Source organism: Ambystoma mexicanum, chromosome 3p, assembly GCF_040938575.1.
Source record: "Ambystoma mexicanum isolate Mex_15411 chromosome 3p, UKY_AmexF1_1, whole genome shotgun sequence".
NCBI classification, from domain to species: Eukaryota; Metazoa; Chordata; class Amphibia; order Caudata; family Ambystomatidae; genus Ambystoma; species Ambystoma mexicanum.
The window spans coordinates 1,163,877,703-1,163,892,939 of NC_090925.1; the positions used below are offsets into that span (position 1 = coordinate 1,163,877,703).

General features: G+C 50.8%; 1 protein-coding gene across 11 annotated transcripts in view; it reads left to right on the forward strand.

The window, feature by feature from the left end:
* Positions 1 to 15,237, forward strand: part of JADE2 (jade family PHD finger 2) — a 1,406,581-nt gene that overhangs the window by 932,383 nt on the left and 458,961 nt on the right. For all 11 annotated transcript variants that reach the window (XM_069652559.1, XM_069652560.1, XM_069652566.1 and 8 more), the window contains one exon: positions 13,060 to 13,176. In XM_069652559.1, coding sequence (XP_069508660.1) covers positions 13,060 to 13,176 — 117 coding nt within the window. The remainder of the gene's footprint in view (positions 1 to 13,059; positions 13,177 to 15,237) is intronic.

Sequence of the window (15,237 nt, forward strand, 5' to 3'; positions counted from 1 at the left end):
TGGCTCATCCGCGCCAAGACGAGGGAGCTCGCCGTGGTCCACACGGCAAGGACCGTCCAACTCCTCACGGACCTGGGATTCTCCGTGAACTACGCCAAATCCCACCTGGTGCCCGCGCAAGTCGCACTGTTTCTGGGAGCGAGGCTCGACACAGTGTCCCTTCTGGCCTCCCCGTCGGAGGAGAGGACCAGGACCATCTTGGGCAAGGTGCAACGGATGTTGGTGGCCGACGCGGCCAAGGTGAGGTCCATCAAGTCCCTCCTCGGGATGATGTCTTCCTGCATCTACCTCATTCCCATGTGCAGGCTCCGGATGCGCCCGTTGCAAGAGTTCCTGGATGCGCGCTGGATCCAGACGACGGGCAGCTTCGAGGAAAGGATCAAGCTCGACGAGAGTTTCCGACGAGCGATACGGTGGTGGGGCACCCGCGCGCATCTGACGGCGGGCATGGACTTCCAGACCCCAGCCCACCAGGTGACTGTGACCACGGATGCCTCCCTAGAAGGGTGGGGAGCGCACACCGAAAATCTGCACGCAAGGGGACTCTGGCTCCCGACGGAGAAGTCCCTGCATATCAACGCCCTGGAGCTCCGTGCAGTGTTTTGGGCCCTCAGGTCCTTCCTTCCGTCCCTCAAGGGCAAGGTGGTGAGGATCTTCACCGACAACACCACCACCATGTTTTACATCAGGAAACAGGGCGGAACCAGGTCCCCAGCGCTGTCCAAGGAGGCGCAGGACCTGTGGCATTGGGCCGTCGCCCAAGGGATTCTTCTGGTGCCGTTTCATCTGGCAGGGATAAAAAACACCATCGCCGACTCACTCAGCAGGGAGCTGCGCTCGTGCCACGAGTGGGAACTACGGCAGGATCTGGTGGATCGCCTCTTCCGACGGTGGGGCACACCCCAGATCGCCCTGTTCGCGACGGCGACGAACACCAAGTGCCGGAGGTTCGCCAGCAGGTTTCCCCAGACGAGGAGCATGGGCGATGCTTTCTCGTTCCCCTGGGAGGGCCTGTTCCTCTACGCGTTCCTTCCCTTGCCTCTGCTAATCCGGCTCGTCAACCAGCTCAAGAGGTCACGGTGCAGGATGATCCTCGTCGCACCTGCGTGGCCGAGGCAGATATGGTTCCCGGACCTTCTGGACTTGTCGGCGTCCCCGCCAATCAAGCTGCCGGCGGACGCGGATCTACTCTCCAGGGAAGGAGGCGCCATCCTCCACCACGACCCGAAGTCGCTGAACTTGCAGGCCTGGCTCCTGCAGCGCTAGAGTTTGGAGGATACGACATACCGGCCGATTGCAGAGAGGTTCTTGCAAAGGCCAGGGCGTCCTCGACTCTTAAATGCTACGGACACAAATGGAAGAGGTTCTCTGTCTGGTGCCACGCACAGAAGATTAACCCTCTACGGATTACGGCTCCCCAAGTGCTGCCGTACCTGCTGACGCTGGCCAAAGCTGGTCTGGCACACGCGTCCATCAAGATTCATCTTGCTGCGATCTCCCGATACACCAGAACCACGGGCCGGACGTCCTTGTGGTCTCATCGTCTGGTGAAAGAGTTCATGAAGGGACTGTTCAGATCGTTCCCGCCGGTGAAGGCTCCGGCCCCGGCGTGGGAGCTCAACGTGGTGCTGACCAAGCTCATGGGACCTCCGTTCGAGCCTCTGCACTCGGCCCCGTTGAAGTTTCTATCGTGGAAAACAGCTTTTCTCGTGGCCATCACCTCCGCACGACGAGTGGGAGAGATCCAGGCCCTTTCCTGCAAGGCCCCGTACTTGACTTTCCACGACACGAGGGTAGTGCTCAGGACGCACCCCTCCTTCATGCCCAAGGTACCGTCGGACTTTCATCTCAACGAACCCTTGGTGTTACCTGTGTTCTTCCCGTCGCCTTCGTCGCCGGCTGAGAGGACTTTGCACTCGCTGGATGTAGCTAGAGCGCTGAAGTTCTACGTGGACCGCACGAAAGGTTTTCGGAAGACGTCACAACTCTTTGTGAACTTTGGACCTGTCAATCAGGGGAAGGCTCTCTCGAAGGCTTCCATCTCCAGATGGCTCTCCGGCTGTATCATGTACTGTCACCGGTTGGCAAACCGACCGCTGCCTGGCCGTCCGAGAGCCCATTCCACCAGAGCGATCGCAGCTACCACGGCGTTCCTATCTGGTGTGCCCCTGCTGGACATATGCAGGGCTGCTACGTGGAGGTCGACGCACACCTTCACGAAATTCTACTGCGTCGACCGGGATTCCAGGGAGGAGTCCAGGGTCGGCCAAGCAGTGCTGCGCAACCTGTTCGCCTGAGGTGAGCCTGGTGAGGAGGTAAGATGCTTAATGTTGAGTTGATGTGATGCTTAATGTTGAGCCTTTGCCACCTCCCGTGGTTGTGCATGTGTGTACTGCTATGTATTCTTTATTCATGAGCATGTGAATCCATGCCAGACCCCATGCTGGAGAAGGAACAAGTTACTTACCTGTAACTGTTGTTCTCCAGCATGGGTCTGGCATGGATTCACATGCGAACCCTCCCGCCTACCCCTCTGCGGCTCTTCACTTGGTCATACTGCCACTTCACGTGCTTCCAAATCTGAAGATGGCTGCCAGAGGCGGTGCTTAGGTAGAGGGCAGTCATTGGCTGTGGTCAGTATGACGCAGAGACCAGTGATTGGTTATTACTACGAAAGACAGATCAGAAACGAAACTGATACTGGTTTTTTCTTTACCGAGGATTCCCAGCCTGACGACGGGGAATATTCATGAGCATGTGAATCCATGCCAGACCCATGCTGGAGAACAACAGTTACAGGTAAGTAACTTGTTCCTTATCAGCGGCGCGAGGCCAAGAGGAAGACGGTCCTCACGGTACCTCTACTGGACGATATTTGGGATGAGGGCCTCGCCCTCCTCAAGAACCCATCCACGACGCCGGCTAGAAGAGACCGGTACGAGAAGAAGTACCGGGTCCCGGACGCGGCCTCCTTGTGCCTCCGGGCGCAGCCTACCCCGGACTCCGTTGTCTCCGCGGCGGCCAGGAAGAAAGCGGGGGGGGGGTCGCGGCCTCCACGTCGACTTCCCCGCCGGACGGCGAGGGAAAGAAATTGGACACGATGGGGCGCAGGGTCATCTCGTCTGCAGCGACAACGATTAAGGCGGCTAACGCCTTGGCTATCGTAGCCCGGTACGACAGGGAGCTGTGGTACAAGCTGGCTCCCCTGCTGGACTTCCTACCGGACAAGAGGGCGGATGCCCTGGAGATCTTGCAGGAAGGTGAGGTGGCGTCGGACCACGCCATCACTATTGCGACGGACATCGCCGACACTGGATTTCGCCAGTTGGGCAACGGCGTGTGCCTTAGGCGGCGTGGATGGCTCAAGGCTACTGACTTCCGTCAAGACGTACAGACCAGAGTCCTGGACATGCCGTTCGATGGGAACAACCTGTTTGGGAAAACAGTGGACGATTCCCTTCAAGCCATTAAAGCGGACACGGAGACAGCCCGGGCTCTCGGGGTTCTCCAGCAACGGCGGCCGCCCTTTCGGAGCGGCGGAGGCAAGGGTGCCTCCAAAGGTTCCGGCGGCGGATTTTCCACCTACCGTCAAGCGGCCCGTTCGTCGTCTCAAGAAGCTTACAGGGGACGAGGCAAGTCAGGCGGACCCCGCCGTCGTCGCCAAGGAGGTCAAGGCGGCAAAGCCTCGTCTAAGCAGGATTGAACCGGCCGTGGGGTCGGGCCCCCACCGAAGCACCCCGGTGGGAGGCCGGCTGGCGAGCTTCGTCAGCGTGTGGGAGTCCATCTCCACCGACCGTTGGGTGCTGGACGCCCTAGCCCAGGGCCACGCGCTCGAGTTTCAAAGAAGGTGCCCGCGCGTCCCCCCTGTGGCCAGGAAAGAGCTTCACGTCCCTCAGCTTCTCCGGGAGGTAAGGGCGATGCTAAGGAAGGGCGCCATCGAACTCGTCCCAAGGAGGCTTCGGGGCTCCGGAGTTTACTCAAGATACTTCCTCGTGAAGAAGAAGACGGGAGGATGGCGCCCCATCCTAGACCTACGACGGCTGAACAAGTTCATCAAGGCTCAGAAGTTCCGGATGGTCACCCTCCAGCACGTCCTGGGTCAGCTGGAGGAGGGCGACTTCCTGTCGTCGTTGGATTTGGAGGATGCCTACTTCCATATTCCCATCCTAAAGGGGCACCGAAAATTCCTCAGGTTCGTGGTCCAAGGGCGTCACTACCAGTTCAGAGCCCTTCCCTTTGGTCTACGGTCGGCACCCAGGGTATTCACCAAGTGCCTTGCACCAGTGGCGGCGCAGCTGCGCCGAGAGGGGATCCACGTCTACCCCTACCTGGACGACTGGCTCATCCGAGCCAAGACGAGGGAGCTCGCCGTGGAGCACACGGCAAGGACCGTCCAACTTCTCACGGACCTGGGATTCTCCGTGAACTACGCCAAGTCCCACCTGGTACCCGCGCAAAACGCACTGTTTCTGGGAGCGAAGCTCGACACAGTGTCCCTTCTGGCCTCCCCGTCGGAGGAAAGGACCACGTCCATCCTGGGCAAGGTACAGCGGATGTTGGTTTCCGACGCGGCCAAGGTGAGGTCCATCAAGTCCCTCCTCGGAATGATGTCTTCCTGCATCTACCTCATTCCCATGTGCAGGCTCCGGATGCGCCCGTTGCAGGAGTTCCTGGACGCGCGCTGGATCCAAACGACGGGCGGCTTCGAGGAGAGGATCACACTCGACGAGAGTTTCCGCCGAGCGATCCGGTGGTGGGGCACCCGCGCGCATCTGACGGCGGGCATGGACTTCTAGACCCCAGACCACCAGGAGACAGTGACCACGGATGCCTCCCTGGAAGGGTGGGGAGCGCACACCGAAAATCTGCACGCGAGAGGCCTTTGGCTCCCAACGGAGAAGTCCCTCCATATCAACGTCCTGGAGCTCCGTGCAGTGTTCTGGGCCCTCAGGTCCTTCTTTCCGTCCCTCAACGGCAAGGTGGTGAGGATCTTCACCGACAACACCACCACCATGTTTTACATCAGGAAACAGGGCGGAACCAGGTCCCCAGCACTGTCCAAGGAGGCGCAGGACCTGTGGCATTGGGCCGTCGCCGAAAGGATGTTTCTGGTGCCGTTTCATCTGGCAGGGATAAAAAAAAACACCATCGCCGACTCACTCAGCAGGGAGCTGCGCTCGTGCCACGAGTGGGAACTATGGCAGGATCTAGTGGATCGCCTCTTCCGACGGTGGGGCACACCCCAGATCGACCTGTTCGCGACGGCGACGAACTCCAAGTGCCGGAGGTTCGCCAGCAGGTTTCCCCAGCCGAGGAGCATGGGCGATGCTTTCTCGTTCCCCTGGGCGGGCCTGTTCCTACACGCGTTCCCTCCGTTGCCACTACTGATCCGGCTCATCAACCAGCTCAAGAGGTCACGGTGCAGGATGATCCTCGTCGCACCTGCGTGGCCGAGGCAGATATGGTTCCCGGACCTTCTGGACTTGTCAGCGTCCCCGTCAATCAAGCTGCCAGTGGACGCGGATCTGCTCTCCAGGGAAGGAGGCGCCATCCTCCACCACGACCCGAAGTCGCTGAACTTGCAGGCCTGGCTCCTGCAGCGCTAGAGTTTGGAGGATACGACATACCGGCCGACTGCAGAGAGGTTCTTGCAAAGGCCAGGGCGTCCTCGACTCTTAAATGCTACGGACACAAATGGAAGAGGTTCTCTGTCTGGTGCCACGCACAGAAGATTAACCCTCTAAGGATTACGGCTCCCCAAGTACTGCCATACCTGTTGACGCTGGCCAAAGCTGGACTGGCACACGCGTCCATCAAGATTCATCTTGCTGCAATCTCCCGGTACACTAGAACCACGGGGCGGACGTCCTTGTGGTCTCATCGTCTGGTGAAAGAGTTCATGAAGGGACTGTTCAGATCGTTCCCGCCGGTGAAGGCTCCGGCCCCGGCGTGGGAGCTCAACGTGGTGCTGACCAAGCTCATGGGACCTCCGTTCGAGCCTCTGCACTCGGCCCCGTTGAAGTTCCTGTCGTGGAAAACAGCGTTTCTTGTGGCCATCACCTCCGCACGACGGGTGGGAGAGATCCAGGCCCTTTCCTGCAAGGCCCCGTACTTGACTTTTCACGACACGAGGGTGGTGCTCAGGACGCACCCCTCCTTCATGCCCAAGGTGCCGTCGGACTTCCATCTCAACGAACCCTTGGTGTTGCCTGTGTTTTTCCCGTCGCCTTCGTCGCCGGCTGAGAGGACTTTGCACTCGCTGGATGTGGCTAGACCGCTGAAGTTCTACGTGGATCGCACGAAGTGTTTTCGGAAGACGTCACAACTCTTTGTGAACTTTGGACCTGTCAATCAGGGGAAGCCTCTCTCGAAGGCTTCCATTTCCAGATGGCTCTCCGGCTGTATCATGTACTGTCACCGGTTGGCAAACCGACGGCTGCCTGGCCGTCCGAGAGCACATTCCACCAGAGCGATCGCAGCTACCACGGCGTTCCTATCTGGTGTGCCCTTGCTGGACATTTGCAGGGCTGCTACGTGGAGGTCGACGCACACCTTCACGAAATTTTACTGCGTCGATCGGGATTCCAGGGAGTAGTCCAGGGTCGGCCAAGCAGTGCTGCGCAACCTGTTCGCCTGAGGTGAGCCTGGTGAGGAGGTAAGATTGCTTAATGTTGAGTTTGATGTGATGCTTAATGTTGAGCCTTTGCCACCTCCCGTGGTTGTGCATGTGGGTACTGCTATGTATTCTTTATTCATGAGCATGTGAATCCATGCCAGACCCCATGCTGGAGAAGGAACAAGTTACTTACCTGTAACTGTTGTTCTCCAGCATGGATTCACATGCGAACCCTCCCGCCTACCCCTCTGCGGCTCTTCACTTGGTCATACTGCCACGTCACGTGCTTCCAAATCTGAAGATGGCTGCCAGAGGCGGGGCTTAGGTAGAGGGCAGTCATTGGCTGTGGTCAGTATGACGCAGAGACCAGTGATTGGTTACTACTACGAAAGACAGATCAGAAACGAAACTGATACTGGTTTTTTCTTTACCGAGGATTCCCAGCCTGACGACGGGGAATATTCATGAGCATGTGAATCCATGCCAAACCCATGGAGCCTCACCTACTCCATGAGCACCATTGTTTTGTGTGTTACACAGCACCTTCAGTGCAGTGGCACAGGGTTGTCTTTTAGACTTCCCACTGACTGCATTTTTCTGCGACTGACTACTGTCTCCCAGAAACATGTAAAGTTGCCATTAACTTTATGTAGTCTCTTTAAACCACAGACCCAGTACACCCCATCTTACATGGAGTGTTGGAAAGGGTTAATTCTTATCCCTTTGTGTCGGTTTCTCTTGAAGCACTGTTTCGCTGCCTTTTCATCAAGACTTGGCTGGTGGCAGTGGTAACTATCCTATTTTTTATACTGCGGTTATCTTAAATAACCCTGGTATTGTTTTAGGCTATTATATTAGCCTCAAACATAAAACCGCTTGACCATATATATTTTATTACGGTTCCGGCTGGGTTTATTCGCCATTTCTTTTTGTAAATGTCTTTCTCGTTTTTTACTCTGCGCGCCAAACCAGGTTTGGTCCCTTTGTTCGCTGTCTTTTCGCGGGCTTCTGCACAGAAGCCCTCCTTAAGGCGCCTGAAAGTCTGGGTAGGCAGGATGTGAGAGAGGGGTCTTAGGACCCCTGCCATGGGTTCCCTTGGTAACCCAAGTCACACTCCTGTTTGATTGGCTGGGTGACTGTCCTTGCCAGGACAGCCACCTTGCTGTGTGATTGACAGCCAGGCTGTATGAATGGGGGAAAACTGCATAAAAAGCAGGTCTCTGGGTCTGGAAAGGCAGAGTCGCCACTGGAACGAAAAACCAACGAAGAGCTGATGAAGAGGACCCCTACAACGACTGAACCACCTGGTGAAGCCCTGCTGCAGGTCAGAATCTTTAGAACCCGACGACAGAGAAGATTCTCCAGGAAAAGTCTTCCCTTGAGCTGGTGGGATCAACCAGTTCGCCCAAACTGCAAGCCAGGACCCCCTCCTCTGGTCGAAATCACTGTGCAGAGCTACAGTAGGCCGGATAGCCAGGAAGGTCGGACCCTGCTTGGGTTTTAAGGAACGCACCTTTTACTTGTTGCTTTGCTCTGCTGCTGGTTTCTTCTCTGGATAGTGCAGGATCCTCCAGTTTTCCTACTTTTTCTCAGTCCGACAGTCGCTTCAGGAACCGTGAGCCTGCAGGAACTACCTGGAACGTCCGTCTCAGCTACAGCTTCCTCTCCGTTTTAAGGTACTGTGCAAATGCGGTTGTTTGTTTCGTTCAGCCGCGGTGAAAGTGTTTGTCCTTATCTTCTCTTTGAACTAACTTTTCTGCCAACCAACCTCGTCTGGAATCCGTGGCACGAACTTTACCGCAAACTACGCTAAACCGTGTGATCTTGACCAAAAGACTTTTGACCCATTGACTTTGGCCCTAAGCCTTTTCTACCTGATTCGATCAGTGTAGTTCCTCTTGCTCAATTGCCCTGAGTACTTATATGTTGGTGTGGTTCAATTTCTATTAACTTTGTTTTTCCCTCCGTTTTAAATTGCTGGTGTGCCATTTTGCTCCCACTTCATTTTGTGAGCTTAACTTGTCTGGAACTTATTGGGAGTGGTGTGGTCTATTACAAGTGTGATTTTTAAACTGCTTATAATAGTGTAATGTTGTACAACTGAAGAATGAAATAAATGTATATTCTTTTACTTGAAAACCTTGAGTCAGTGTGTGCCTGAATCATAGTAATTGCTGTCCTTTGTGTAACTATTTGATACTGTTCACTTACTCTTGCTGCTCAGCCACTGCTACCACTTTAACTGTGTAGTACAGGCTTGTACCAAAGGTGAATTTGTACTGTCACTTGTAGTAATTGTGTGTGGTCTTCCCAAAAGGTACTGCATCTAATCCTGCCTAACAGTTTGCACTAAGGAAAACAATTAATCTGACTTTTGAAAGGTGTTTATTACATATCTTTTTTTGGGACAAAACGTTGCTTATCTGCTCTATTTTTTTATTGTCGCTGTATATGAATATTTATTTTGTCTTTAAAGTATGCTTTCGTTTGAACTTGCTGGAACACTAGTGTCTCCCTGTCTCTCCACCTCATTCCCAAGTTTTCATGCAATTCTAATCTCAGCTCCATCTAGGAAAATTATTAAAACATTTTTTTGATTGCAGTCTGTGTGGTATTCTATTGTTTGGCCTTGTTACCACGAGCACGGTGTGGCATATTGGTTGTTGCGAATATTTGTAGAAATTGTTTTTTTTTTGCCTTGCTGATGGATCTCAATCAAATCTCTAGATTTCATTGTCAAATCCAAACCAAATTTTTATTGGATGTTCCCTCCATAACAAACGTGTGGTGTGTAATTGATAGATCATGTGGCTTGTTGTGTAAGGTTTTATAAATGAAATGTATATCCGGTAGAACACCCCATCCATTTTGCCTTGAATATTAAGCATCCCAATTAGCGGTTTTCAAACTGTGAAGTAGAAATATTATGCTGAAACATACAAATTATAGTAATTGTTTTAATTTATAATTGATCTGCAAATAAATGCTGCAGCATACAGACATAATGCACGAAAAGGTTCACCTCCCTATCAACAATTCCTAGTCATACCTGCAAAATTAAGGAAATGGCAGTAACCCCTACCCATCTCTGACCCGACTAGCGCACCCCCCACCCCCAGGAGCACTTTGCCCCCTGGGCATCAAAAGCTGTCTCCGCCACTGCAATGAGGAGACTGCTTTTCATCAACACCCCACTTGTGTGTGGTTGTAGGACCTCTGCAACAGGTTGTCCACAATCAGGATAATGTAGATTTACCGACCTGGTGAACATGGAGACAGGGCCTCATTATAAGTATGGCGGTAAGGTAACAACGGTGCCAGTAGCGCTACTGGCTCCGTTGCTACTGTACCACCATACTACAAGCTTTGCTCGCGGGTTCCTTTCAGCCAGCCAGGTCTGACCTGGTGAGCAGAGCGGCACCCGCGAGCACAGCAAGTCGGATGCACCAGCACCGTTGTAAACGCTGCCGATGCATCCGTCGTCCCCATTCCCATTGAGCCCTGTGGGAATGGGGATGTACCGGTTCTGGCACACGCGAAAGGGCAATTACCGGGTCCGGCAGGGCCAGAATACCCCAGTAATTGCCCATTCACGGGTGCTGGACCCGGTTGCGAGTTTGGAGGTAGCCTTGCCGGTTTTACCAGCAAGGCTACCTCCAACCTCGTAATGAGGCCCAGTGTTTATTCGTGTCACCTTGCGCTGCTGCCCGCGACACTTCCTTACTTGAGTTCATTGTAAGAAACTCAGCTTGACGAAGTGGACCCAATGCATGCAATCGGGACTGCAAGACTCAAAGAAGTAGCCTTCGTTGCTGACTCGTATGAATCCAACATAGTATCCCCCACATTGGAACATCAGATCGCAGACTTTCAGATGCGCGCAGAGGAATCAAATACAGTTGGGAGCGTTGTTGTCTGGCAGAGAGTCATCTCATCACAAGGCATGCATTTAACGAAGCCTCTATCTACACGGTTATAAAACGGTTTAGTGGTTAAAATGTGACCGTATTTCGACGGACCCTCACAGTAATGGCGATTTCCATGTGAATGGAGCGTAAAGTTTAAACGCCTGAAAAGGATGATCATATTCATTCTAATTAAAAAATGTACAATGAAGTCGATCTGAACTGAGCTGGCGTTGATTTTTCAATGTTCTGCAAATTTGCAATCTTCTGCTGCTACTTTTAAAAAATAAACTGAAAGTGGCAATAAGCACCAGAAATGGTGTACTATTAAATGGAGATGATTTGTCACCAACACATTATATATGAAGTTGTTGGACTTTTGAAATACCATTGCCAACAGTCAATTTACAGATGAAGGCATTGTGTTCTCTCTGGTATCTTTGATTTTTAATAATGGTCTGTCTGAGAGGATATGTTTACTCTTTAAATATATCACGAAGAAATAGCTGTTCGCTGTGTTTTTACAGCATGTGTATCATCATAATACATCATTAAAGATATTTCACATGTTCAATGGGCCTTGAAAAAGACTGCACCGCCAAACGATCTAGATGCAACACATCGAAACAAGTTGGTCATTTCAAATAAGTGATTTTAGTCATTCCAATTAAGTTATGATATATATATTATGTGACTGCTCTAGGCAATATTGATAATTAAAAAAGTGTAGTTTTTGTACCAATTATTTCCATAATTAATTTATCGAAAGGCTAAACAATTAACATACGTTTCAAATTGCTTTGTTTATGCAGGTATGTATGCTGTCAATTGAAACACTTGTTTATAGGCGTGTTATAAATGCCATATCATATCTGTGATTTGGCGATAGTCATTTTTTAAAATGATTTCATTTTGTTTAAAAGTGAATGGTTTGTGTTATTCGTTAGTATGTCTGTTAGAATAAACACATTTTTATTATTCTCCAATGGTTTTAGATTACACAAAGAGTGCATGCAGAGTAAATAGTATAATTGGTGTTTACATTACAAAATGGTGTAGGGAATACAAATGTTTTTTGTTTAGGATTATAAAAAGGGCCATATGTTTTGGAGATATGGGGAGAAAGGGAGTTGGATCTAAAGAACAGGAGACAGTACATCACAGTGTGGTGAGGAGGCTAGAGATAGAGTGGAGGTGAATGGTATAAGAGGACAAGAGGAGATAAGGCAGAGAGGTAGAAGGGCAGGGGTGGATGCTAAAATAATCTGAGAGAAAGTGAAGGACAGTGAAAGGCACTGTTAAAATGAGAGAACAACTAAGGAGATAAAAGGGGGAGAAAAAGCAGAGAGGAACTGAAGGGGATTGAGAGGAGTATCAAACTATGGAGAAGACAACTGAGGAGAAGGAGGTGGAGGTGTGTGAAAAGAGTTCCAAGGAAGAGTATAAGGCAACATCTGGGAACCATAAGGTAGAGGAGGGGTACAGATAACAGCAATAAGGTGGTGCCAAGAAGCTGAAAAAGGAGAAAAACCAGTGGTATACAGGAGGAAAGTAGGAGGCGTCATGTGAAGAGGGAAAGGAGACAAGCAGATACAAGTAAGGGATAATAGCTAAGAGGCGAGAGGTGCCCAAGACAAGGGGTAATAAGCTATCTGGTTTGTTGAAACCCAGGTCTTTGGAGAGACTGTGGCAATGTCTGTGATCAGCACTGTCGGGTTGAGCCTTGTGACCCCTATTTCTGACTGCTAGCCAGCATATATTAAGGGAGAGCGGGAAGGACTGGTGGTCTCTGGTCCCCTAGAAAGCTTAATTTGCTTGTTACACTTCGATTTCCCACAACATTGCCTCAGTTCGATCTGATTCCTTAGCATTTCTATTGTTTAATAAATACCTTTGAGACCCTGGCTTTGAGTAGTCATGGCTAGTAACTGTTCCTGAACACACTTCACTTGTAGACTGAATTTTTGGAATCTCATATCCTTAGAAATGGTTTTGTAGCCCTTTTTAAACCGATGAGCTGCAACAACATCTTTTCTACAGAGAATTCACAAGAAATGTGGCATGATGTCTTTCCACACACACATGTAAGCCAATAGCCAGAGTTTGTGTTTTTTATATAGAGTGGGCCCTCCCAAACTTTCTCCAGAAGATCTTCTGAATAGTTTAAACCCTGATTTTAATTGTCCACTTAAAGTTAGCTAATAAAACCAGGATTTCACTTGCTTGTGCATTTGTGCCGGCTGAAGGACTCAGTGTTTGTCTAATTCATGAATCACTTTGTTTCAAAAGTAAAGAAATTGGTTAATATTAACCCTGTGGGGTATTTTGAAGAAAATGCTAGTTTTGACACAAGAAACCTATCCTTGTAAAACTATAACATTTCTGTAATTGCCACTGGGTTTCACAATCCTCTTCTTGACACTGTACATATTTTATGCTGCTTGTTGGTGAAAATCCTTACAGGCTTTTAGGCTTTCATGTAGTACATTACAAAATATTGTGTCAGTGTGGTTATTTAATCATAGATGTTCTGTACAGGTCAGCATTGGATGTCCTGAAAAAATGGAACCCATCACAAAGATTTCACATATTCCAGCAAATAGATGGGCTTTGTCATGCAGCCTCTGCAAGGAGTGCACAGGGACATGTATTCAGGTATGTACGATAACAAACTTGCAAATATTTGTACTATTAAGTAACTTTGGCTTTGGGCTAGTATAAACTGATTACTTACCAGTACAGAGTAATAAACATTGAAAAGGGCTTTGAAATGCATCCCTGTCTGCCAGGAAATCAAATTTATCTGTCCAAGATCTGGTAAGGAAGGTTGACTGTAAATTCTCCAGTACTAGCCAAACCGCTTAGTTTTAAGTTCACTGCAGCCAATTAATGATATTCTTCACAAGTCCCACATAAACGGCATTATAGTAATTTAGTATAGAGGATCCTTGTGAATATTATTTGTCACTGGTTTCAAGGAAAAGAAAGAAGTACTTTGCAGGTAACCTGAATCGGAAATATCCAAAAACGCAAGACAGCAGCTACTTGATGATCAAAAACAAGAAACTATCCTGCTGAATCTCGGAGTTCCCCAGACAATGCTTCCGACAAGGCAGGTCCCTTGATGCCTGTTAAGAAGTTTGTAGACCACAGCTGAAGAGATTGTTCACCAAGAATAATAATTTCTTCTATTACTCTTGAGGGAGTTGGCCAGCACCCATGGTGTACTCTGGCCCAATAATTGCACCTTGTCTCTGTGATTGAAGGGGATTGTTGTCTATTCTAAGAACTATCTGTGTTGTGCTGTGCATGTAAAGTACAGGAGGCCAAAAGAGGCAGTTCTTTGCCATTGTGGATCATGGATCTTGATAAACAGAGTGCCCGCAGAGTTTCCGTGTGTTCGTCCCCTGACATCTTCCTCTGGCTGTCTTCATTCTTGACCCAGAGGGTCTCAGTGGATAATACTAGGCTCATGATATATGATATGATATGATATGGTAGTTGTAACGCGCCTATACACAGGTGTTTCAAGGCGCGACGAGGCAGGGAGGGGAGGGACAAGGGGAGACAGACAACGATCCTACTAGGCCAGGTGTCATTCAGATCGCGCAAGTGCAGGGGTGGGGGAGGGGGAAAAGTGCAAGGGGAAGGGGAGGGGGGAAGTGCAGTACAAGGTAAGTGGCGTAAAGTAATAAATAAATAAATAGGGCCAGCTGGTGGCAAGTGCGAGGTAAGTGCAGAGCAAGTGCTGGGGAAGGGGGGGGGCTGTAGGGATACAGAGACAGTCCCGCAGTGCAAAGGGGTTCCAGGGCATCAGTGCAAGTGGAGAGTGGCTGGGCCCAGGACCAAGGCCGTTTAGAGTGGTCCAGTTGCAGGATCAGTGCAGTTTCAGTGAACAATTAATTAGCTGTTCAGCAGGGGAGAGGGAGAGAGAAAGCAGAAGCAAAGAGGAAGGTTTTGAGGTGCTTCCGGAACCGGAGATGGTTCTCCTCAAGTTTCAGGGAGGCAGGAAGGCTGTTCCAGAGGGAGGCCCCTGCCGCGGAGAGAGATCTACCCCCAGCTCGATGCTTCGAGAAGCGGCTAACCCTGAGGGAATTGGAGGCGGATGAGCGAAGGGCTCGGGAAGGAAGATATTTGGGAAGAGAGAGTTGAAGGTATTTAGGACCCAGGCCCCAGAAGGCCTTGTGGACAATGCAGAGGGTTTTGAACTTTATCCTCGCAGCCACTGGGAGCCAGTGTAGAGATTTCAGTCCTGGAGAGATACGGTCCCTGGGCTTGAGGCCAAGGACAAGTCTCGCAGTTCTGTTCTGGATGAGTTGCAGAGGGCGGAGAGTGGAGGCAGGCAGGTTAAGATAGAGGCTGTTACAGTAGTCCAGCTTCGAGAGAACCAGGGCTCGGGAGACAGTGAGCTTCTGGGGGAAGGAGAGGAAGGGAAGAATACCTCTGAGGAGGTGCAGCTGGTAGTGTGACCTCTTGGCGACGTCAGAAATATGAGGAGAGAAGGAGAGTGTGGAGTCGAAGATGACCCCAAGGTTTTTTGCCTTGCCGGTAGGAGCAGGGAGGGGGCCAAGGGAGGCAGGCCAGAGAGCTGCAGGGAAGGAGGGAGTGGGAGTCGTGGCCACCCATTTTGGTGTTCTGCAAGGCTATCCCATTTTGCCCCTCTTTTCAATGTGTACATTCAACCTCTTTCCAGTGGCCTAATTTAATATTCGTTAT